We start from the raw sequence: 22,385 nt of genomic DNA, 5'->3' as shown, positions 1-22,385 counted from the left end.
ATTCCTGCCCTACCTGGAGTTGCCAGAGATCAAACCTTCTGTAGCCTTCTGCATTCCAAACTTCCCAGCTCCCAAACTCACACTTAACACTCTTAACCCAAATCACAGTGGGCTGTATCCAGACTCAGACATACTTAGGGTCAGGGCCGTCTTTAGCATATGTGCCACCGGGGTGCAAAGATCCGCCCAGCGCCCCCAAATTTAGTTTAGCCCCCAAATTAACTTCATTATGCTTATGTCAGGCACCACCCTTACGCCTTATCTCTTGTTTACGAAAGAAGGGAGGAAAAAGAAACAAAAGTGTACTGCTGTGGGGTGGCTCCAGGGGGGGGGGGGTTGGTGAGGCTCTGGCACCCAGCACCAGCCAGCAGGTGGCAAGCAGGAGTAGCAGCAGCAGCGCAGCCAGGACCCCCTCTGAGCCACCCCATCCATGCCAAGCTCCAGGCAGGTCCGGTGTGGTGGCGCAGCAATCCGAGCTGGCGGGTACCCGAGAGGGGTGCGCTGAGCTCAAGGGGGCAGCCAGGTGCCAGGAGGGGCGCTATGTGAAGAATGCAGCAGCTAGATTGGTGACTTTATTGGCCGAGGGAGCCAGCGTACAGCTACCGGGTCATGTGGCCAGAATGACTAAGCCACTTCTGGAGAACCAGAGCAGCACACGGAAATGCTGTTTACCTTCCCGCCAGAGTGGTACCTATTTATCTTTCGAACTGCTAGGTTGGCAGGAGCAGGGACCAAACAACGGGAGCTCACCCCGTTGCGGGGATTTGAACTGCCGACCTTCTGATCAGCAAGCCCTAGGCTCTGTGGTTTAACCCACAGCGCCACCTACGTCAAATGGTGCAGTCAAATGGTGAACCCAGATATTTCAGGGAAATTTCTCCTGTCTTCCCACCTGTCCCACAAAAGCAATCAAAAACACATTTTGTTTGATCTTTGCCAGGCAGCCAAAAGTGGGAGTCAAATGGTCCCAAAAACATGAAGAGGGAACTTTGGTACACCATTACTTTAGATAATGACTTGTGCCCAGAGAGATGGCCTTCCCCGTAGTGGCCCCCCACTTGTGTGATGCTTTTCTCCTGTGTGGCTCACTTGGTGCTTCCACTTTTGGTATTCTCAGTGCCTGGCAAAAATGTGTATTTTTTAAATGCATCTAGGCAACTTTAAGTTTTCGTTGTTTTTCAGCTGCTGCCATGATGACTCAGGGATGTACATTTCTGAAATAAAGCTAAGCTTCTGGTACATCATTGTTATCTGCTGGTTTGTTTGTTTTTTAAAAAAGGTATTTATTAAGAATTTTTAAGATATAGCAAAAAAATGAAAAATAAACATACAAAATCAAAAAACAGTTAAAAACACACATTAATTTTCAATGACATAACTTCCATACACGTATTTCCTCAGACCTCCTCATGCCTCCCTTCTTTGTATTCCAGTTCAGTTTGTTAGTTCAGCAAATCCTTACCATTAAGCTTTTACCCATTTGTGAAAACCTTTTTTTCCATATCTCTTAAAGCATTACAGCTGGAAACCACTTAGTTTCTATCCAACATCCTTCTAGCATTCATTAATTTTACAATATTTCTGTAAATAATCTTTAAATTTCTTCCAGTCTTCTTTCACCGACTCTTCTCCCTGATCTCGGATTCTGCCACGTTATTTGCTGGTTTTAAAGTACTGGTGCTGTTTTCTTTATTTGCACATTTTATTGCAAGATAATATTTTTTTAAAAAAAGCAACAACCACCTTGCATACCTTCGTGAAAGGCTCTATGAACAGTATTATGAAAATATACTTTTTCTGTGAAAGGAGGTGAAAGAGTGACAGCAACCAGTGATGGCTGGTGCCTATTGGGACTGGCAGAGTGGCAGGCAGGGAGGCTGACTGGAGCTGGAGCTAAACCTAATTCTAGTTTGCCTCCATCCTCTTCCCTGCAGTGGTCCAGAATGGCAACAGCGAAGCTAAGGCGGTGGCAGCTGACAGCCAGTTCCCACATCCTGGACTTGATGTTAAGTAATAAGATAGATAAGCTGGGGCTGGCTGCAGGCAGACTCAAGTTGGTGGGGGCAGCGCCCCATTCACCTCCAGCTCAAGAGCGTGTTGATGACTGTTGCTGGCAGAAAACTGCAGAGTTCAAGGCTTTGCCGTGAGGCCACATACAGATTTCTAGCCATTAATCCTTCATTATCAGGTGGAGTATATTAAAGTAGGGTGAAAACAAACAATTGCATTTCATTCCGAGTTTAACATTCTCCGCTGTCTCCACAAAGCATAAAAACTACCTTACGGAAGCTGTCTGGGATCACGTTTACCTTCCAATCAAGTCAATCTTCTGTAGAAAATTATCAGATCAAGTATTCATGAGACAAAGTTAATTTGCACTACCCACAGAGAGATTCGTTTCTCCTAGCTGGTTGTGAGACGACAGACGTGCCTTGTTTGATGGAGTGCAGATTACAATTCGAGCCGGATGCCAGGTGTTTTTCATTAGCTCGATGCACTATGGTCAATGAATCCCTCTATAATGCAAAATACGGCCAGAGAGAGAGGAGAATCTAAACTGCAATCCAATGTTTGGCCAATGCAGACAGCAAAAATCTACATAAGTCATCTGATGTACACATATTTTAATTGGGGGTGAATGGATCTGGCCAATGGGGGCTCTTTCTCCAGGCCATAGCCCTCCGAAATAGAATGTCAAGAATTTTTAAATAGTATGCCCCTAATCTCAAAGCCACGTTATTTCCTGTCCCCACACATGTGGATTTACAAAAGTTTGTGGAGGCATAATGGTCAATTTTCTGTCCTCTGGCCAATCTGGTATCTGCATCACTTAGCCAGAGGCAAGTCAAGCAAATGGTGTAACAATGGCTTTTTTTTCAGCCGGAACTCAGCACCTCTTAGGTAGGCGCCATTGCCATTCTAAGAGAATGAGGGAGGCATACATTGTGAGCCCCAGCACCTCTTTTTCTAGAAAATAGAACTGGGTATAATTATGGTGCTGGAGGAGACTCTTGAGAGTCCTATGGACTGCAAGAAGATCAAACCTATCTATTCTGAAGGAAATCAGCCCTGAGTGCTCACTGGAAGGACAGATCCTGAAGCTGAGGCTCCAATACTTTGGACACCTCATGAGAAGAAAAGGACCCTGATGTTGAGAAAGATGGCAGGCAAAAGGAGAAGTGGATGACAGAGGACAAGATGGTTGGACAGTGTTCTCAAAGCTACCAGCATGAGTTTGACCAAACTGCGGGATGCAGTGGAAGACAGAAGTGCTCTGGTCTATGGGGTCACGAAGAGCCGGACATGACTAAATGACTAAACAACAACAATAAGCACACCACATGGTCTTCTGCTAGCTGGACTGAGACACTGGGAAGAAACTCCTGTGTTTCCTGAGCAAAATACAATATAGGCGGCAAGAAGGATACATTTAGCATTGTCAGATGATGGAATCCTGTGCAAAAATAAATTCCAGTACTCATATGAGCAACAACAACATGGAGATGTTCAGTCTGCTTGTGAGAATCATCAGAGATCGCAAAGAAAGGAATGTACGACTACAACAAGATGAAGAAAAATAATAAAGGACTATCCGGAGTGAACTGGATAGAACTGATTAATTAATGCAGTAAAATAAGTGATGTCTGGACTTATCCGGAATTTTGGACTCGTGCGGAGCTTGATATATGGGTACCCCCCCAAAAAATTAAAAATTTGGCTGTATAATTTGGAACCAATGTGATTTGAACAATGTGATGTGATTGGCCTGTTAATAAAAATTATTTTAAAAACAACAACAACAACATGGAGATGATGCAGGCTATTGCAGCCTTTGACTATGAACTAACTGCTAGAGGATAATTCATTTTCTGCCATTCAAGCTGCCCATCAAATATGTTCCCACAATTTACTCTCAGCGAGCTAAAGCTCCTCTCAAGTCAGTGAACCCAGAAACGGGGCTAATTAACTAGTCCTTTTATGATTTGCAGCAACCCTCCGCTATAAAGAACTGCTGATCATATGAAAGGGGCCCTGTCCTTTCACCATTTCAAATGAAAGGACAAATTCACAATTGGCCAGACGGTGCAATATTGAAAAAGGTTTGCAGACACTACTCAATGTCAAACAGCGGCCAACTTTAAAACTGAGGGCTTCAAACCATCACACTCACATCTTATTCTGAAATGTCCAAGATCCAGAGCAGATGCAAAGCAAAGAAGATTTGTAGGATAGCAAAGACTCAAATCAGTGCTTAAAAGGAGGAAGAGACAATCAACTTACATAACCAACACATGCACTGTTGGCCCATCAGGTTGTTGTTGTTTTTTGTTAAGGTTTCTTTTTGTTAAGGTTTTGAAAAGGTTCTTAGAGAAGCTGAGATTCCGAGCAGGGAGAGAAAAGGGCGTACAGACAATTAAAAGCAGTGGGGGTGGGGGTGGTTTGGAGTAGAAACACTGAAGGGCAGGCGTCAAATCACCCTTTCCTGTCCCCATTTTTTATTTTACAAAGTTTTATGGCAATGGCTTCTTTTTTTAAATCTAAGAAATGTAAGCACATAAACTATTTGGACCTAAATCCAGCTACGCCCTTTAATTCACGAATGGGCTTTCTGATCTAGTGGAAGAGGAGAGAAGGCATTTTTCATCTGTTCCTCCTGGAGCACAAGGAAACCTGTTCCACTCTGCTGTGGGGGTGACATTTGTGGGGAGGGGTAGTAGTGAGAATTGATGAAAACATGTCCCCCTTTTCTGTTACTGAAGGCCTCTATTAGATCAAGGCCTCTGCCACAAGCATAAGGAATCATTGATCAACATTTACTGAAACTTGCATTTTCATTTTCTTGTGGTTCATGTTCTCTAAGAAGGAGTTAAAAGAGCTGCTCTGGTTGAGAGAGTAAAATGCTTCCAGATTCCTGACGCCATTTTTTCCACTCCCTCCTGATGAGGCATCAGGCATAAGCCTGCATTTTATTAATGTTTGATCAGGGCTTGTATATTAAAAGAGAGCTTAAAGATTTTCAAAAGTTTCATGCCAGGCAGAAGACCAGCTGCTTAGAGAACCTTGGCAATGTTTTCCTCCTAGACAAGGGGCCCCTTGATTTATAGCAGAAAACAATTCTCAAAGTCGTAAAAAGGGGGAATTACAGGCTGAGAGTGAGGACACTGACCCTACATGTTACAGAAGATAAAAAAGGCAGAGATAAACATAATTAGGAATGAGTAAATAGTAAAATAATACCAATGTGCCTCCCAGTAAAATGAGCCATATCTTCTAAGGTTAAAGGCCAAAAGCAATGGAGAAGCATCTAGCTGGCAGAAAGAGAGCATTTTTGGGAAGTCTTTTCTAAAGCTGTTTCTTTCTTAAACTGAGAGAGTTAAAGGGCAATAAATGTTGGGAAGAGCTAATGGGAAAAGCAGCTGGCTGAAGGGGGGGTGTAAACTGAAGAGGCTTCTTTTGAAGCTGGTTTTTACTGAGTTCCTTTTTTACTTTACAAAGGCCTTATTCCTTTTAAAAGGCTACTTATGTTATGTATTAAATATATTGGCTTAAATGTAATTATGCAAAGGATTTAAGAAATGCTAGATTCTTATTTCATATAGTTGTAAGAGTTGTATTTATCCTGAAATTAAGTCAGCCACCAGCCTAGCCCCCCTGCCAGACAGGAGACGCCATCCAAGCAGTCCTGATATATAGTTGTCAGGCATTTGTTTAGAAACCTTCAAATGAAGGAGATATTTCAATGTTGATGTGAACTCAAGATCCTTGACATATGTTTAAGATAAAAATTTAAGATTAACCATTTGTTTTAGAAGGCAATAGGGCAAGGAGGGCAAGAGGTGAGCTGGTAATTAAGATTCCTTGTTGAGACACATGTAAGATATATTACTACTTATTTGTCATTTATAGATGTAACAATATATAGCTCTTTGTGTTCCATATAAGGACAGGAGGATATGGGTGTATCTTTTAGGATTGGTTATAGCAATCAGCCAATAGGAAATTCAACCAGGCTGATTGGACAAAGGCAGCCAAAGGAGGAGCAAAGGGGGCTGGATTAAGGGAATATAAGTGCTGGCCATAATGGCAGGAGGCCAGGCCAGAGCTTGGTAGCCATATACCACTGTGCCTCTCATTTATTTGTCTGACAAATAAATAATTATTTTAATTTCTCTATTGCTGCGTTGAATATTTCATTCCAGCTAAGCGTTAACCACAAGCAGGGTGCTACGATTCATGTGATTATTAGTGGCCTTGCTAGTACCTTTATTATCCTCTATTCCTTTGCCTTTATCAGCAACTGGATGTACAGGCATAATGCTCATTACAATGCCACAAAGAGATCTTGCAGATCAAATGGCTGTTAAAAGTGTGACAGTAGGCTAATCCAAGATGCAGGTGGCACTGTGGTTGAAACCACAGAGCCTAGGGCTTGCCGATCAGAAGGTTGGCGGTTCGAATCCCCACGATGGGATGAGCTCCCGTTACTTGATCCCTGATCCTGCCAACCTAGCAGTTTAAAAGCACGTCAAAGTGCAAGTAGATAAATAGGTACCACTCTGATGGGAAGGTAAATGGTGTTTCCGTGCACTGCTCTGGCTTGCCAGAAGCAGCTTAGTCATGCTGGCCACATGACCCGGAAGTTGTCTGCAGACAAATGCCGGCTCCCTCGGCCTATAGAGCGAGATGAGCGCCACAACCCCAGAGTCGTCTGCGACTGGACTTAACAGTCAGGGACACCTTTACCTTTAGGCCAAGCTAATCCCCTGCCCCTTGTCATTTAGTAGGTAGCCACTGCTACAACCGCCCCAGTCAGACTCAGAAAGAGCCAACCTCCATGCAGCAAAGTTCTAGGCTATGGAGGATCAAAGTTAAATTGCTGCCCAGAAGGATTAGAGGAGCTAGAGGCAAATGCATTGCCCAAATCAGGCAAAGTCCAAGGCAGCTATCAGCCAATGGTGACAGAAACTTGGATCTCTGGTATTCTGAGGAGCAAGTTAAGGTTGTATAAGGTCTGGTGGGTCAAGATTGGTCCTTGGAGTCAGATGACTGAATGTTTAAAAAGGTTGGTACTGCAGCCCCATGGCATCCATGAGGTTCAAAACACTGCCTACGAGACTTCCTGCATAAACAGAGCATTGCTGATACAGGAGCCCAATGGTGGGAGTTCTAGTTCAAGTCCTCCCTGATCCCCCAATGCCTCCATTTCCAGACACAATCACATGGGCTGGAGCTTTCAAGGTGGCTTAGGGCAGCCTTTCCTCAATCTTGTGCCTGCCAGATACTGTTAGACTACGGCTCCCCTCATTGTTGCAGTCCAACAATATCTGGAAGTCATCAAGTTGAAGAGGGCTGGCATAGTTATCTTGCATCCAAGGTTGGGAAACTATCAGTTTGGAAAAGATAAGCTCAGCTCCTCCACTCCTGGAAAGAGAAGCCCATCGTTTGGGCACGGCCAGAGTTTTGTGGTCCAGCCAGCTAAGAACACAAGATGAGCCCTGCTGGATTAGACTGATCTAGTTCTGCATGCAAGTGTCTGACACTCACTTAAATCCCAAATGGTCAGAAATCTGCTTTATGGTAGCCAGTGTAAGAATTCTCAACATCTCCCCACAAGCTGGAAAGCAGCATGAAGGTGGCAACATTACCCTTCCTCAACAGAATAGATGATAGGACTTCAGGGTACCTCCTTCCCACCCATAACCCCCAATTTTGCCATTTCACCAGAGATTGGCTCCTTGCAGAATGTCAAGGATGGCACTTCCCCCTATAATCTTAATTAAGAAGCTAAATTTTGACAGGAAGTTTTGTGTGTGTGTTTTTAGCATCCATAATTACAGATGCTTGAGGCAGGTATAAACAACATGCCAATGCAGGAACAAAAAGAGAATTTCATCTAAGTATAAACTGGGAGCTTTCATCGCAAGAAGGCATTAAAAGAATTTTATCAAACCATTGCATCTTAATTGAAATGATCATTTATTCATATGAATAATGCAACTGAATAATGAGGGATGGATCTGAACGTTTCTTAAAAATCTGCCTGAGGCAAAACTTTCTTATCTCCCCACACATCATGAATAGCAGAGCTGTTGGGATGGATTAGCCAACAAGCTAAATATGCTATAAAAGCAGCTCCCCAAACAATATGGGTTCTTTCCTTATTGCCAGAAATTGATAGGTTAGTAGGGAGAAAGTACATTTTAGGTCCTAGGTAGGGATTGGTGAATCTGTCAATTTCAGTCCTTTTCCATTTCACATTTTTCCACTTTCAAGTTCAGTTCTCCTCACTAGTTTGTGAATTTTGTTTTTAAAAGCCTAATGAAATGAAAACTCTCTGTGTTTACATACATGTGTGTATGTTTGAATCTTGATTCTGTCTTGCATGTTACTGTTCCTTCCAACTTTCTGCCATCTGCAAGTTTGATTAACATCCTTTGTACTGATATGTAATTGATATGTTTTTGTATTTTATATTTCTGTATATATTTCAAAACATTTTCATGTAAAATACTCATGGGTTCTGTATATTAAGAAGCATACAAATTATATACAATATAATGGGGGAAATCTGCATGACTGTACATACATTGGTGAAAATAACACCCAAAGGACATTATATTGGAAGAAATTGTTTGCAAAAAAAAAATGTATTTGGGGCAAATTGCATGCAAAAATGTCTATGTTAAGAGAAATGCACATTCTGAAGAGGCTTAAAAAATAAAATAAAAAGCAAACCAAGCATCTCAGAGTCATGGGGTCAAGGTTTATAAAATGATTGTTGTCAGAATGGAAGTTTGGCCAAGAGCGGATTAATTTTTGTTAGGGAGGTTGTCAGGGAACTGCCATCGGAAGGACACGAGGTGGAAGGGCTCACAGAGGTTGGGAGAGACTCAGCAGCTGAAGAGGGAACCAGCAGGGGGAGAGGAGGAGCTCCGAGGGAAAATGAGCAGGAGGGATGGCTCAGAGACACTTCCAGCGAAAACAGTGGGGAGGTTTCAGGACCTCCTGTAGGGACACCCACTCCTCGCCGGAAACTGTCACGCCGAGTGTCCAGAAGACGCGTTTCCGTTAAGGAGCTTTTATGTTGGAAGAGATTCCGAAAGCAACCACTGTCGGAATCTGCCAGCGACTGACGGAGCCATGTTTAAGGGGCTCCGTTACAGACAGAGGTTTGCGGACTTAACCAAACTCTGAGGGACTTGGATTTTACGCACAAGCAGCTCATCATCCCATCACAGAGGTTCATTTCTGTAACTGATCTCCTGGATGGTTGGAGCGTTCAGAATGGACCACGGGGTGAGCATGCGAGCTCTGGTCCTGTTCTTGTTCCTTTGAAAATGGTGAGGTTCCTAACCATCTGGGCATGTCCCACATATATTACAACCCTGGTTCTGTAACATGCAGGGAGCCGCTAAGAGTCAAAGTTGCTCCCCGCTTTTCAAGCTCATTCTCTGTGAATTGGAAGATGATTGGAACATCAATTGGAGGAGAAAGGGAAAAAGCTGTTGCACTCAATGATTCCTGTATTGCAGGAGGTTGACTAGAAGATCCTTGTGGTCTCTTCCAATTCTATGATTCTGTGATCTGGAAATGTGATGAACTAGCTTAAAATTTGAAAATGAGTAGGTGAGGGAAGCCAAAACTGACTGATTTGCCCATCTCAGGCCAAGCTGAAACCCTAAGGCCAGACTGACTTCCTTCAGAAATCCATGCTTCTAGGCTGGCCTGAAAAGGCTTCATCCTGAAGAGTTCCTACAGGGCTTTACTCACACCTGCTCCCTCTGTTTGAATCCAGTCCCAGTGGGCAGGAGAACAATTGTTGTTGTTGTTTAGTCGTTTAGTCGTGTCCGACTCTTCGTGACCCCATGGACCAGAGCACGCCAGGCACTTCTGTCCTCCACTACCTCCCGCAGTTTGATCAAACTCATGCTGGTAGCTTCAAGAACACCATCCAACCATCTCATTCTCTGTCGTCCCCTTCTCCTTGTGCCCTCCATCTTTCCCAACATCAGGGTCTTTTCCAGGGAGTCTTCTCTTCTCAAGGAGAACAATAGTCTCCTCTTTTCCTCCTATTTTTAACCGTCAGAATAAGCCACTCTAATCCCCTTTTCTCCAGCCAAATATATACTCAATGGCAGCAGTCCTTTCAAATTTACCAGCGATAATTTATCAAGATGTTTACAAAACTGATTTAGTATCCACTCAACATAGCAGGGGAAAGCTTTCACTGCTGGGCTTTTATCAGCTAGTGGGTTTTTCTCCGACCCCTCCTTGGCTTCAGCTCAGAGCTCAAGCAGATCTGAGTGCACTGCTTGTTTGTGACCAACATTTCATCTCTTTCTCCTTAAGGCATTTGCAGCTAATGCACTAGTCAAAGCAGACATCTCATTTTTATCCATCACAGGGCAGTGATTGATACGTGCCATTTTTTCAAGAGATGTGCTGTAGTTAATTTCCCTTCTGCATCCATGCCCTCCAAAGCCTTGGATTTCTTTGCTTTCTTGCAATTTATTTCTATTGGCCTTGTCATGTGTAGAATAGGGCTGTGCTGAGGCCTGATCTCACCACCCTATTTTTTTATTTTTGCTTCCTGCTCCCTCCCCGCTTCCACACGGAGTGTGAAAACTTCTGGGAGATGGGAAACTAAGGGGCGGTTGTGTAAATGCTTCTGTTTACCTTATGGACGCAACAAGGCAGCCAAGGGTGTCCCTTTAAAACAGGTTTGAAACATTCCATTTGCACTTGCAAGAGGCTCATTGAAGACAGACTTCTAGGCTAGCAGCATAGTAACTTTGCAAGGGAAGAGGATGGGGAGACAACCAGAACAATTTAGCCATGGCCCGTGACCTCATTTGCCACATCCCCAAAGGCAGATTTAGGGGAGCCTGGTCAGTTCAGTTGCACCAGGTGCAGTGCACTGAAATCTGAGACATCAAGTCTGCCAATAATAATAATAATAATAATTTTTTATTTATACCCCGCCCTCCCCAGCCAAGGCCGGGCTCAGAGCGGCTTACAAGCAATAATAAAAACAAGATGAGTGATTACAACTTAAAAACAAAAATAAAATACAACATTAAAATAATGGAACATTAAAATATTAAAATGGAGCCTCATTGCAGGAGAAGGAAAAGAAAAAAGAAAAAGGGGGCAGAGGGAATCAAATTGGCTCCAATCCAAAGGCCAGGCGGAACAACTCTGTCTTACAGGCCCTGCGGAAAGAGATCAGATCCTGCAGGGCCCTGGTCTCATGAGACAGAGCGTTCCACCAAGTTGGGGCCAGTGCTGAAAAGGCCCTGGCTCTGGTTGAAGCCAATCTAACTTCCTTAGGGCCTGGGACCACTAGGGTGTTGTTATTTATGGACCTTGAGGCTCTCCGTGGGGCATACCAGGCGAGGCGGTCCCGTAGGTACGAGGGTCCTAGGCCGTGAAGGGCTTTAAAGGTCAAAAGCAGCACCTTAAATCTGACCCTGTACTCCACCGGGAGCCAGTGCAGCTTGAAAAGCACTGGATGAATATGCTCCCATGGCAGAGACGCTGTGAGGAGCCTCGCTGCAGCATTCTGTACCCGCTGGAGTTTCTGGGACAGCTTCAAGGGCAGCCCCGCGTAGAGCGAGTTACAGTAGTCAAGCCTGGAGATGACTGTCGCATGGATCACTGTGGCCAGGTCGGGGCGGGAAAGGTAAGGGACCATTGATATCCCCATTGGCTCCTCGCATCCCCACCAGGTCCATTGAGCACAACTTGCCACTCACTGTGGTGTGCACATTTTTAATTTGCATTTATTATTTGTTCTAGGACAGTGGTTCTCAAACTTTTCTGGCCACCAGTCCCTTGGTTCCACAAAGTCATCCCGTGTGCCTCTACCTAACCCTATAAAAAGCAACATTCAGAATAGTGGGTTTGCACGACCCACCAAGGAAGAGAAAAACACAATAAGATTCAAAGCAGTCTCCGTTAATTGCACCTTTAGTCAAAATCCAACTAAAACTATTTAGCTTAATTAATTCAACAAAACTTAGGAATGTGATCCAGTGATACCAACTTCTCAAGGTCTGATAGTTGCTTACATCTCCAATGCCCGCTGCCTCTTAGTGCGTGCCCTGGGCATTCCCAACCCAGGGAGCCGCTGTTCTAGGGTAAGATACAGGTAAAGGTAAAGGGACCCCTGACAGTTAAGTCTAGTCGCATACGCTCATTTGCTTTACAGGCCGAGGGAGCTGGCGTCTGTCCGCTCCGCAGACAGTTTTTCCGGGTCATGTGGCCAGCGTGACTAAGCTGCTTCTGGCGCAACAGAACACTGACACCAGAGCAGCGCATGGAAACGCTGTTTACCTTCCCACCGGAGTGCTACCTATTAATCTACTTGCACTTTTGGGTGTGCTTTTGAACTGCTAGGTTGGCAGGAGCTGGGACTGAGAAACGGGAGCTCACCCCGTTGTGGGGATTCGAACCGCCGAGCTTCTGATCACCAAGCCCAAGAGGCTCAGTGGTTTAAACCACAGCGCCACACACGTCCAGGGTAAGATATAACACTAAGCAAAACACACAGTGTTTCAACAGATGCTCTCGTGCATTTGGTATTTGGCACTTCTCATTGGTCATTATCCAGGAAACTCAAACTCCTAAATTGGGGGTTGGGGAATCTGCAGCCTAGGTCATGCCCCTTCTCCAACCATGCCTCATACTCTCCTCAAATGCTTTTGCCTGGCTGGTATGTGCCCCTGAAATATGATAACGTTTCCTTGCCTGCCTGTGAGGTGGATGGAGAGACATGCATGCAGGCCTCTATGTAGAGTGTGAGTAGAAATCACAGACTGTTGCCTGGCTGGAATGTAGCCTTCTCTACAGTGGTAAGAGTCACATCTGTTTTGCCACCCATTTATGCCTCAGGCCCCGCCCACCACTGAGATGTGGGTGATGGGGAAAAAGGTACACCATCCCCTTCCCCCCCCCCACGACTAACCTTTTAGTCATTACAATTTTGTCCACATTCTTAAACGCCCTCATCTGCCATCTCTCTCTGTCGTAACCAGCATAGGTGGGGGCATTGTGCCAGTATCATGTTCACTTCTAAGTCATTCAGCAGCAATCATTGTGACAAATGGTATAGACACACAGGTTTATCACAGTCCTGAGACATATGGTATAAACGCAGAGATTTTTCACAAGGCACCATTTAAAGTTTTGGAGTTGAAGGAAGAGGGGAGAGAAGTTGAAATAGTTGCTTGAGAGAGGGAGAAAAAGCTGCAATTTAGCTGGTTTTTTTATGGTGGAGGTGGACAAAAGGTAGGCTGGGGTCTACTGGTAGATCACTGAATGATTTGCAGTAGATCAGAAAGGATTCTGTCTCCCACCTGATTGACAATAAAAACAGGCTGCTAAATTAGGCTGCTGAGATGATGAAAGATTGAAGTGAAAACCAGGAGCGGATTTTTGTGTGACAGGACTGGGAGGGTTCTTTTAAAAGAAACCTGCAAGCCTGAAGTCTGCCAACCTCTGTATTATGGCATTCTCTTCCCCTGCAGCCCCAGAAAGCCATTTACACAACAGCAAACCAACCAGCACTTTGCATTGTGAACTAAGGCCACACCCACACAATACAGTTACAGCAGTATCACACCATTTCAACAATCGTGGAGAATCCTTTGGATTGCAGGGTGTTTGTGTATGTGTGTGTGTTTGTGTGTGTGTGCTGACCTCACAGAGCTACAGTTCCTGGGATTCTCAATGACTCTTGAAGGCGGTAGAATAAGGGAGTCCCAGCACATCAGTCAGCACACTGGATAAGAAACAGCAAGCCAGTCTGCATTGCAAAATCGCAAACCAAATTAAGAAACTCTGACCCCCACTCCAATTAGTAACAGACTTTATATTTGCAGAAGGGAAACAATTTGAACATAAAACATTTCTCTTTCTTTAAAATAAAGGGTCTTCATCCTTATTTCATAGAGAACAAAACAAATTAGCTAGTAAGAGCCAAAGAACCCATGCAACTTAACAAATTTAGAGAATCTCATCCTTGTAGTAATAATAATAATAATGATATCAATGAAATGAGAAAAATTAATTAAATTTTTTCAACTTACGTAGGGAATAGTGTCTAAAGTATCTGTGTTGACGATGATTGGGGCAGGGCTGGCCTGTGTGAGAAGAAGGAGAAGAAATAAAATTTATTATACTTAATAATTCAAGGCAAAACGTGCTTCAAAAGGGTTTAAAATGTGGCCTGAATCACATTCAGCAAGGGGGGAAAAGCAAGGCATAACAAATCAATAACTTTTTCATTTCATACATGCACAGAGTTCAAAATGCCCCGACGTTTTAGTTCCTGAAATATAATTAAACAACAGACAAAGGTTTTCACTGTTTTGTTTTTATGCTGGTTTTAACATATGCATTATTTATCACTGTAAATCACTTTGGGTTATTGCTGTAACAAAAAGCAATCAATAAGTTTGATGGTGATGATAATGTCCAATGTGGCCCCAAGTAACGTGCTCCATCAGCGCAAGGACTTCCACTTGCGCAACATAACTTTCCCTTTCCCTCTTCCCTTTGCCCAACCCTGAGATCTGTTCTGGGTTTTCCTCAAAACTCTAGAGCAGATTTGGGGGGGGGGGGTTGGGTGTGGGGTACACATGGGAAGAAAGGGGACAGTTCAACTGCACAAACAGAAATCCTTGCGCTGACAGAATGCATTAGTTGGAGACGACCCAATGAAGCTACGCATCACCCAAATTGCATGCTGTCTCATTTAGATCAACCTTAGGAAATCTGCTAGGTCCAGTTTCCAATGCCCGCTTATCTGCAGCCTTCCTGTTTCATTCTATTTATTTACATCTTCCACTCTGCTGCCCTCCTTTTCGCTCTCATTTCCTTCTGCCCCTGGTCCTCACCCGTGCTATAAGCATTTGTTTTCATTTTATTTTAACCCAACATCTTGCATGCCACCCCCATAACCTGACTAAAGACCCCCTTTCCTTCAGGCAGATATTTTCCCTCTCTTCAATTTAATACGAAGCAAATGCTTCCAGCTGGGATGTTTTACTACCCTGCAGATAGGACAGCTGACAGTTGCGGTGACAGATTGGAATCCTGATAAGATAGATGGAGCCCTACCGCTGGGACAAAACTAGTGCAGGCAGTCTTTTAAAAAGTGGGAGACAAATAGCTTTTGGCTTGCTTTCTGGGAAAGGGAGGGAGGGCTGGTGGGGGCGGGGGATAAAAACTATAGCGAATATTGCAAATGCAAGCAAACAACCTGACCACCGCTATTCATCCATGTCAGCTCTGAATGGCAGATGCAAATATAAACAGCAACTTTTCATATATAAATATATTTTTTAAAAGGTCTGTACAATAACACTCTCTCTCTCTCTCTCTCTCTCTCTCTGTGTGTGTGTGTGTGTGTGTGTGTGTGTGTGAACCCTTCTCACTTGCATTCTAAAAAGAAAAAAGGGGGGAAACCCCCACTGATTTATAGCTGCATGCAATGTACCATTCATAATAGGTGCAAAGTACGCATGTTTTGTCCTCTGATGCCAGTTCCCTATGTACAAAATGTATCTTAGCCCTCTGGACAAGCATCAGATATATCAGCTTCTACAATAGGGGCATGAATGACCACAGGCAGGCAGTTCTGGACCCATCATAGATGACATAAAAACAAAGAGCACGTGTATGTTCTTTTTGTTAATATACCAGAGGGGTGGCGGCGAGAAGCAAATAGTCCCCTTTGGCCGCCATGAATAACAGTTCAAAATGCCTGTGTTGAATTTAGGAACAACACAGAGGTTGCCTTAGGCCAGAATCAGTCTGCTTCTCCATCTAGCCCAGGATTGTAAGAACACGAGAGGAGCTTTGCTGGAACAGGCCAGTGGCCTACCTGGTCGAGGATCCTGTCACCACAGTGGCCAACCAGCTGCTTGTGGGAAGCCAACAAGCAAGACCTGAGCAGAAGAGCACTCTGTTTCACCGTCTATTGATCCCTGTGCCACCACTTTATTTCTCGCTGCCACCACCCAGGCCCTACCTGGTACAATACTGAGTCCAGTCAGGTTTAAATTGGAACATAAACTTCTGTTTATTTATTGCTGTTTAACAAGCGTGTGGTTTCATAAAAGGTATCAGTCAATTACATTCATGGGGTGCCTATCCAGACCTACAACTTCTGCTACCTGCTCTCCCTCACTAAACCACCTCTCAGATATTTACTCGCCTTCCTAGCTCCTAACTGTTCCTGACTCAGCTTATTTCGCGACGCTAACTCAACCTACCCACAGACTCTATCCCAATTCACTCCCACTCCAACCAACCACCCAACTCCCAATGAACTCCTCCCTTCGCCCCTCCCAGAGCTGGTTTTATAATCCCTCTGACTCCACCCCCTGGGTTCTGATTGGGTAACTTGTTTAACTATTTCACCTCCAGCACTCTCATATGTTAACGTCCCAGTGGCTCCCAGCGACTGATTTTCAGAAGCATACAGCCTCTGACCATTGGACAGAGCATCTTTGGTCCCCATCAGCTGTTGCCCAGTAGCAGCCTTCACATCAGGCTGCAGTACAGGAGGGAAGAGAAGAGAGACAAGGTCACTTCACTGGCACAGTTAAGTGGTCAGCACCTTTGGGCTCCTTTCCCCCCGCTTGAACCTTCCCACCCCATCTTGTTATTAGAAGGACTTGTAACTAAGCCCTACTACCTGAGTTTTCTTATTTCTTTCTCCTCTCCAATCCATTTTCTTCTTATGCTACATCTTTTCTTAGATTGGAAGCCTGAGGGCAGGGGCTGTCTTTTTTTTAAAGTGCTTTGTCAGCTTGTCTGGGAGCCTCTCTTTGGCAAAGAGCAGGATATATATTCTTTAAATAAAAACCTGCAGGGTCACAGGCCAAGGTCCTTTCACCGCCTGCGACCTGAAGCTTTTTGGTAGGGTTGAACAACTTGGGAGTTGCTGAGACATTAAACTTCAGATAACAGGCTTGGATAACAGCCCAGACTGCAATGGAGTCAGGGGAAGCCACGCAAGTAAAAAGACAGTTGGAGAAATATATATACACAAATAAAGCTGTATTTGATGGACGGAAGGATATATGATGTCTGATTGAGAATCATAGAACCAGGGATGGAGAATTTCAAAGCGTTAAAATCAAGATATGGAAACAATGAGGAGGGGCAGGACTGAGATGTGGAGATATGCTTCAGAGGTCTAGACTATGAGGCTCCCCAAAAAAATCAACAATTATAATTTGGATTATAATTTGGACTTTTTTATTTTAGTTTTTTATTTTAATTGGATTATGATTGGATATAATAATTGGATGTTTTTTACAGTGGTACCTCTGGATGCGAATGGGATCTGTTCCGGAGCCCCGTTCGCATCCTGAAGTGAACGCAACCCGCGTCTGCATGTCTGCGCATGTGCAGGTCATGATTCACGGCTTCCACGCATGCGCATGACGTCATTTTGAGCGTCTGTGCAAGCGCGAGTGGCGAAACCCGGAAGTAACACACTCCATCACCGCGGAGCGCAACCCAAAAATATTCATCCCGAAGCTACTTCAACCCGAGGTATGCCTGTATTGGAAAATTAATAAAAATGATTTTTTAAAAAATGAACATGGGACCTTCTGCACTGAAAGATGGTCTCTCTCTCTCTCCCACCTTAGCTCCAAGACACTTTTCTCTGGCACCGAAGCATGTGGCAATAACACAGGTGAGGGCATTGGTGGCCGGTGCCAATTGGGACCGATAGGATAGAAGGTATGGAGCCCAACACTAGGTGGAGCCAGAGGCCAATGGCAGGAAGGTCCAAGTAATTCTAGTTTTGTCTTCATCCTTCTGCCTGCTGAGTTCTACATGGTCAACACTGACACTAAAGGAGAGGAAGTAAAGGTAAAGGTAAAGGTACCCCTGCCCGTCAGGGCCAGTCATGACCGACTCTAGGGTTGCACGCTCATCTCGCTCAAGAGGCCAGGAGCCGGCGCTGTCCGAAGACACTTCCGGGTCACATGGCCAGCGTGACGAAGCTGCATCTGGCGAGCCAGCACCAGCGCAGCACACGGAAAGGAGAGGAAGTACAGGCAGGCAAAGGCACTAGCTGAGGGTAGACTGGAGTTGATGGGGCAGTTCCATACTAGTCTTTGTGGACTAAGCTATACTGGGTGGGGTTCAGCTCTCCTCACACATGAGCCCCTTTGGATAAAAAAAGGAAAACACTTATGTTTCATGGATGGAAAAGGCAGATGAAAAACAAATGTGGCTGCCCCCATTATGTCTAATTTGGCACTAACTTACAGCAGCTAAGCCCAATTACTGAAAGAATGTCACAAACTCTGTTTGAATCAAAGATCACAACGTAGCCCAGGCAAAGCCTTCAAGGGCAATATTTCTGTTTCAGTCCTTTTGGAATAGGGAACTTGTGACTTCCCTGCTTTTTAATTTTCATTCTGCATGTTTACATTATCTCTGCCCCCTTGCATTTTTAAAGAACAAATCAATGAATTGCATATTACCCAGCAATAATGGAACGAGGGAACAGTTCCACACACACAAAAAGACTGTAATTATCAAGCAGATTTGTCCCTTTCCTGACATTTCTTGGTGGCAGCTTGAAATTAGCAGTGATTCATATACATGATAGAGAAGCAAGCTTGAATCTGATCCACCAAAGGACGGCATAAATGTCAAACGAGAGCCACTGCAGATTGTGAACAAATGTGTCATGTACCTAGAATTTCAATTTGCAAAACATAATCTATTTTATTGAGTTTTTAGTGCTCATCCCTGCTGGATGGAGACACTTTGCATTCAATATAGCTGGGATATTAGGAGAAAAGAAATTAACATTAAATCGGTGAGTATCATAATGGCTTGTATAACATGCTCATGTTTAGAATACTGTCTGCGAGAGGTCCCTATGTCCCTCCAGCTGTTGTTGAGCTCCAAGTCCTATCAGTCCCAGCCAGCAGAGCCATTGGTCAGGGATGATGGGAGTTGTGGTCTAACAACATCTAGAGTTATAGTAAAAGGTCCGTATAGGAAAAGCTATGGTTTTCCCAGTAGTGATGTATGGAAGTGAGAGCTGGACCATAAAGAAGGCTGATCGCCGAAGAATTGATGCTTTTGAATTATGGTGCTGGAGGAGACTCTTGAGAGTCCCACGGACTGCAAGAAGATCAAACCGATCCATTCTGAAGGAAATCAGCCCTGAGTGCTCACTGGAAGGACAGATCCTGAAGCTGAGCCACCTCGTGAGAAGAGAAGACCCTGGAAAAGACCCTGATGTTGGGAAAGATGGAGGGCACAAGGAGAAGGGGACGACAGAGGACAAGATGGTTGGATAGTGTTCTTGAAGCTACCAGCATGAGTTTGACCAAACTGTGGGAGGCAGTGGAAGACAGGAGTGCCTGGAGTGCTCTGGTCCATGGAGTCACAAAGAGTCGGACATGACTAAACGACTAAACAACAACAACAACATCTAGAGGGCCACAGCATAGGTTCCTTGCTTCTGCTGTTTGAAATGGCTCGAACCAACTATGGCTCTACTACTGAAATTTGACTGTAGTATGCTATAGTGGTTAGAGGAGGCTTTCTCAACCTTGGCCCTCCAGATGTTTTGAGACTACAATTTCCAGCATCCCTGACCACTGGTCCCGCTAGCTGGGGATCATGGGAGTTGTAGGCCAAAAACGTTCTGGAGGGCCGAGGTTTGGGAAGCCTGGGTTAGAGTGTCAGGCCAGGAACTTGAGAGACCAAGGTTCAAATCCCCACTTGGCCAGGAAGCTGACTTGGGTGACCTTGGGCTAGTCCCTGCCTCTCAACCTAACCTCTATCACAGGGTTGTTGTAAGAATTAAATGAGAAGGGAGAGAACTATGTATGCTACCTTGAGATCCCTGGAGAAAAAGGTGGGATAAAAATGCAGTACAGAGGTACAGTGGTGCCCCGCAAGACGAATGCCTCGCAAAACGAAAAACCCGCTAGACGAAAGGGTTTTCTGTTTTTCGATGCACTTCGCAAGACAAATTTCCCTATGGTCTTGCGATTTTTTTCGCTCCCCCCCTTTTCTAAGCCGCTAAGCCGCTAATAGCCTTTTAGCCGCTAAGCCGCTAAGCCTTTAATAGCCGCTAAACCGCTAATAGCGCTAAGCCGCTAATAGGGTTGCTTCGCAAGATGAAAAAGCCGCTAGACAAAGAGACTTGCGGAACGGATTATTTTCGTCTTGCGAGGCACCACTGTACCTCGGGTTACATACACTTCAGGTTACAGACTCCACTAACCCAGAAATAGTAACTTGGGTTAAGAACTTGGCTTCAGGATGAGAACAGAAATTGTGCAGCAGCGGCACGGCAGCAGCGGGCAGCCCCATTAGCTAAAGTGGTGCTTCAGGTTAAGAACAGTTTCAGGTTAAGAACAGACCTCCGGAACGAATTAAGTACTTAACCGGAGGTACCACTGTACATAAACAGCTCGGCAGACCTGAGCTTTCTCACACCGACAGAACGTATGTGTTCTGCACATCGCATCTCCTGCACAAGGTAGAGTCATGCGTGTAGCCCACGCACCTCATGTGCAACATGCGAAACGGCAAACATGTGAGAGAAGAGTTTGCATGCACATGAATGAGCATCATTCCTGCAGCACGCTACGTACAGACCCTGCACAACTGGGCAAAGCACATACTGCCCCATAGTTACCCGTGCTGAGGACCAAACCACCAAGGAAACTTGGTGGTTTCACGCATCGTGGCATTTCGTTCTAGAAATCACACACAAAATTGTATTCTGCAAGCAATGGAAAACAAGTACTTGCTTCCTCCTCGCCCCCCACAAGAGGCCTACACACAATCTAGGTCTTCTGCATATTTTTGACCCTAAAATGTGCTTCTTGAGAAGTGGCTTCATTCCCAAAAATGAAAGCTCATTGGAGGTTGATCCTACATTTTCCCACAATGTGTCCATTTGAAAACAGGCGCAAGCAGTTGAGGCAATTCACACCTGCCCAATGACATTGTGGGTGGGTGTATGCCAAGAGGACTCTCCCCAGGGTGGAAAAGGCACTGATAATCTAATCAGGCGGAGGGTTTTCCAATGGATATCAAGTCACCACATCTCCCCTTGTGGACAGCAGGATCTAGAATCAATCTAGATTGAAAGGTACCTATTGAGGATGAGCACAGACTATTCCACAGTGAGGAAAAACTACATTTTGTGTGTGTACCACAAATGGGTTAGTGTGTACACAAAGAATTCCAGTATTCAGGAAATAATTATTTCCAACCCAAATAATTAAAAATTGATTTTTCATTTGCTTGAAAGTGCTTTTTAAAAAAGATGTTCAGTCTGACGTAGCAAATATTTCAGCCCCGTTGTCTAAAATTATCAGGAACGTTATCGCTTCTGACATAAATCCATTATTGAAGTGATCAATTTGTAATGTTCTTGCACTCTGTTCAACATTTTGTTTTACTCTTCAGACCTTTCATGATTTGTTATGGCAATAAAATGATGCGTTATTTAGAACAATCGAGCTGATGAATGCACAGCAACGGAAGAATACTTAAATCATGTTAAAGCCTCAATCCCTAACATGCTCTGAGCATTTTCTAACAACAGCCACTGCCACTGAGGAATCACAGCAATTTACTTCTCAACATTTTAAAGCCAAGTGTTTGAAAATGGTTATAAATATTGTGACATTCCTGATTAGAAGCAAAGAAAAAATGTTTTGGCACACACCATCCCTCCTATGCAGGAAGCTCATGGCACTGAGTGAGCAGCAGGAGATATCTGTACCAGTGACCAGTATCCCCACCTCCATTCCATGGCAAGTCCTGATCTGGTCATATGGGGATGTGTTTATGGGGTGCACACCAGGGATTTGGAAGATGAGCACTGGGTGAAAGGCAAACTGGATAATTTTATTTGCAGCACAGAGCTATGGGACCCTACCTGTCGGTGCAAAACCTGTCGGTTTCAGTTTCTCATTCTTTACTCCACATTCTGCAGCAAATGGCAATTTTCAAACAAACAAATCTTCATGAACATGCCTCTGCATTGTAGTATAAATTTCTCCTAATAAAGTGGTGCCTCGCAGGACGAAAAGAATCCGTTCTGTGATTCTCTTCGTCTAGCGGTTTTTCGTCTTGTGAAGCAAGCCTATTGAAGGATTAGCGGATTAGCGCTGTTAGCGGCTTTTAGTGGCTTATCTTCTGATCGGATCAGCTGATAAGCGGCTTAGCGGCTTAGAAAAAGGGGGGGGGAGGAAAAAACCCCAGCAGGAACTCGCAAGACATTGTCGTCTTGCGAAGCAAGCCCATAGGAAATTCGTTTTGCGAAGCACCTCCAAAACGGAAAACTCTTTCGTCTAGCGAGTTTTCCGTCT

At 44.5% G+C, this 22,385-nt stretch overlaps 1 protein-coding gene across 1 annotated transcript in view; it reads right to left on the bottom strand.

Annotated features, from left to right (window-relative positions):
- Nucleotides 1-22,385, bottom strand: part of DLG2 (discs large MAGUK scaffold protein 2) — a 907,935-nt gene that overhangs the window by 287,148 nt on the left and 598,402 nt on the right. Inside the window, exon 9 of the mRNA XM_081196960.1 lies at nt 14,091-14,144. Coding sequence (XP_081053086.1) covers nt 14,091-14,144 — 54 coding nt within the window. The remainder of the gene's footprint in view (nt 1-14,090; nt 14,145-22,385) is intronic.

The sequence above is a fragment of the Podarcis bocagei genome (assembly GCF_964188305.1).
Source record: "Podarcis bocagei genome assembly, chromosome: 6".
Taxonomy (NCBI): Eukaryota; Metazoa; Chordata; class Lepidosauria; order Squamata; family Lacertidae; genus Podarcis; species Podarcis bocagei.
The sequence above is the reverse complement of the archived record's forward strand: the minus strand, read 5'-3'. Positions and strand labels throughout refer to the sequence as shown.